The 3,551-nt window shown below is 44.9% G+C and overlaps 1 protein-coding gene across 1 annotated transcript; it reads right to left on the minus strand.

The window, feature by feature from the left end:
- Positions 1-545: 545 nt before the first annotated feature.
- Positions 546-1,093, minus strand: LOC125523883 (E3 ubiquitin-protein ligase RING1-like). Its single transcript, XM_087532444.1, has one exon. It carries the CDS (start codon positions 1,072-1,074, stop codon positions 562-564), a length of 513 nt encoding a protein of 170 aa, XP_087388570.1. The 5' UTR covers positions 1,075-1,093; the 3' UTR covers positions 546-561.
- Between the last annotated feature and the right edge of the window lie 2,458 nt (positions 1,094-3,551).

Below are 3,551 nucleotides of genomic sequence, written 5' to 3' on the forward strand. Positions count from 1 at the left end.
GGACTTCCATTTCTCCAGACGCCAATGCCATTCTGAACATGCCCCGATCGCGTGTGGCTACGGAGGAGTATTGGGCATGGGGCTTTGAGCGGTCGGGAATTTTTACGGTGCGCTAGGCATACCGTATGCTTATGGAGTCGCGTGAAGAGTTGAAGAGCTAGATTGGCAGTTCGACACAAGGGCAGGAGGTATGGAAGGCCCTTTGGTGTCTAGATGTACAACCGAAAGATTCGCGTCTTTTGGTGGCCTACACTTCACGGCTTTCTGCCGACAGGAAATGGCCCAGATTGGTAGTATTTATTTATGACATTCTTTTTAGTAAAGGAACATATGTGCTGTGGATATCTTTTTATGGGTTCTGAGGGATTCACTCAGAACCAGCTCACCTTATACAAGTTTCCTCAATGTTTAAGCTGGCTAAACTCAGTGGCCATAGTTTCGTGTTTATTTTTCTCCCGTTGCAACTCATTACATTTTTGATGGTGTTATATGAGCGATGAACGTATGGGAAATCCTTAATGATCCAATCCTCTAAAACTCCTATGAAAAATCAAAGAAGCCCTACACAGATTGCATAGCACGGGCGGCGATTTCCATGGCCGGCACGGTGGAGGCATCGACCGGAGACCGGCAGACCGGGCACGTCCTGTGAGACCAGAGCCACTCGTCGATGCACCGGTCGTGGAAGAGGTGCGTGCACGCCTGCAGCTGCTTCACCACCTCCTTGGGCCTGACCTCGGCGAGGCACACCGCGCACTGGTGGCCCTCTCCGCCGCCGCACCTCAGCTTCTCGTACATGTACACAGGCAGGCCGGCGATCGCGGCACGGCCTAGCCCGATGGCCGGTTCCCATGCAAGTGCGGCCATGAACTGACCCCCCTCTGGTTCTTGCAGGAGCTCGCGTTGCGACCTAGCGCCCGAGCGCACACGCTCGCACAGCCCGATGACGAAGAGGAAGGCGAGCAGAACGCTGCCGATGCCGACATTGGTTCGCCAGGGGATGCCGGAGAGTTGCAGTATGCCGCACGTCAAGGCCACCGGAGCAACGACGATGAACACGAGCTTGAGCGGCATGCCGGCCAGGCGGCGACCGAATCACGCCGGTTCCAATGCTATCGGTCTGTAGTTTGAGCTACGTCTATGGGCTCTCTGTATAGTTGGTTTGTTTCAGGTGTGTGCTGGTGTCTGGTCTGACTGGGGTTGTCTTTTCACGCGGCGTGTGTTGTCTGACTGCAAGTGCTCGTCGATGTCGACAAGCTGGCCATCTTGGGAGTTTACGTGCTCGTACTTTTGATCAGGCAAAATTACCGGAACATGCACATGTGTGTGTCATCATAGTGTGTATGTGTGTGTCATCCTGGTGGTCAGGAAAACCGCAAGAGACAATTTGCAGCGTACTGAATTATGTTTCGATGATCACAAGGAGGAGGATCTCTGCCGTTGTTATTCTGAAGGCAAGGCCATGCAATTTATAAATATCACCCATTGCTTTCAGTTAGATGGTCATGATCGCAAATCAACATATGGTTGGTGGTATTCCTAATCCACCAGGTTCATGTCCTAGACTCACTGGTCTTCGTGTTTTTCTGAATTTATTTCAGATCTTTCGGCGATGTGCGTTCAGTGTTAGGAGACATTTCCATCGACTACGAAGGCGTCTGTGGTGGAATCTCAAAATAATGTGCCGACTCAGTCTCTCGGAGGTGGTCATATGGATAGGGTGTGCATGTGTGCCTTTATAAGGGTGAGTATATGTGTGTATGATTGAGCATCTGTGTTTGTACTGTGTTAAAAAAATCAATGATCAGGGTCTCTCATGTATGACAGTATCGCAAAGAAACAGTCAGATTTAGCAATTAAACATGTCAATATTTTGTTCAAAAACAGAGGGAGGAGAGGTCCATGGTAAGAAATAGGGGAGTAAGATTGGTGGAGACTGAGAGAAGGGTCGGTAAGCTTCAATCCCCAAAGAGTTATCTGGCGTATTGATGTCTTCACTGCACGAGCTTTGGCACCAGTGGCGGAGACAGGGGGTGCCAGCACGGGTCCTGGCCCCCCCTAACAACATGAATTTACTACTAAATTACTGATGAATAGTGATGAATTAGAATTTTTTTACTGCTAAACATCTATTTTCCTATGAATTGGCCCTCCCCAACCTATTTCAGTGGCACTTGGCCCCCCTAATCCAAATTTTCTGCCTCCACCACGGTTTGGCACTGAGATTCGGACTGACCTAATGCAAACAAGATGTTGTAATCGCCTTGTTATTTATTCGGACAACCTTAAGGTCATTGAAATCATAAAGAATGATGGAAGATCTGGCAGGTTTTCATGATTGTTACCATGCTGCTTATGATTTTCCTCTTACTAGCTTCATACACTATAATTGGAAAGCGATCATGGCACAATTCTCTTTGTAGTAGTGCTTGGTTGGAGAGAGTATACGGTTTGGCTAAAAAGCAAATACGTATTAGTTTGCTTCATTTTAAAAAGAAAAGAAAAGAAAAGAAACCCCAAATCCTTGGTGGGTGGGCAGGTGGGGTCGCCCTCGCGGTGTTGCTTCTGTGGGCGACGAGGGGTGAGAGGCTGCCACCGCCGCTGTTGTAGCACTACGATGTGAATCGAAGGAGTGTAATGGAGGCCAGGTTACGACATACTAATATTAGTGTTTTTAGCATGGTGGTGCTCCTTCGCTTTCTTGTTCCCCAGGGCTAGTACAATATGCTTGATCATTTTAAATATCATAAGATGTAATTCATTGATCAAGAAGGCCTTTGACATATTATCACTTTGGTAATACTATGTGGCGTGCTATATTTTTATTCGTAAAATGAAACAGTTTTTGAAAACGAATATAGTGACCACAATGCCATGTCACATGACCTCATACCAACAACAACAACAAAGAAATTACTACTAACAGCCAGGGTGTTGTTGTAAGGGAACATAATACGCCGTACATTTTGAAGCAGATTTACTCCCTCCTTTTTAGATCACTAAAGTACTGATCTAAAATCTTGTAAAAAAAAGTACTGATCTAAAAAGTCTTATATTTAGTGCTCTAAAAAGTCTTAGATTTGGTAAAAGTCTTATATTACTTTACGGAGGGAGTACTGGTGTTCAAAATTTATAGAAAAATTGCAATATGAATGTTCTGTTTCACATGGTGGTGCTCCTTCGCTTTCTCCTTCCCTGGGGCTAGTACCATATATATGCTTGATCATTTTAATAGTACATGATGTGTTTTTATTTGTCAAGAAAGTCTTTTGACATATTATCACTTTGGTAATATGTGCTATGCTATATTTTTGTTCATAAAATATATAATTTGTGAAAACGATTCTAGTCTAGTGACTAAATTCCAAGTCGCATGACCTCATACGTACCAACAAAGAAATTACTACTAGCAGTCAGGGTATTGCTGTAATACGGGAATAATAATACGCCATAAGTTTTTGAAATGAAGAGTATATGGTACAAAACAAATACAGTACAAATTTGCTTCTTTTTTATAAAAAGAAAAGAAAAAAGGGAGGTAATTTTCCTCC

Source organism: Triticum urartu, chromosome 7A (assembly GCF_056163025.1).
Source record: "Triticum urartu cultivar PI428250 chromosome 7A, HENAU_Tu73, whole genome shotgun sequence".
Classification (NCBI taxonomy): Eukaryota; Viridiplantae; Streptophyta; class Magnoliopsida; order Poales; family Poaceae; genus Triticum; species Triticum urartu.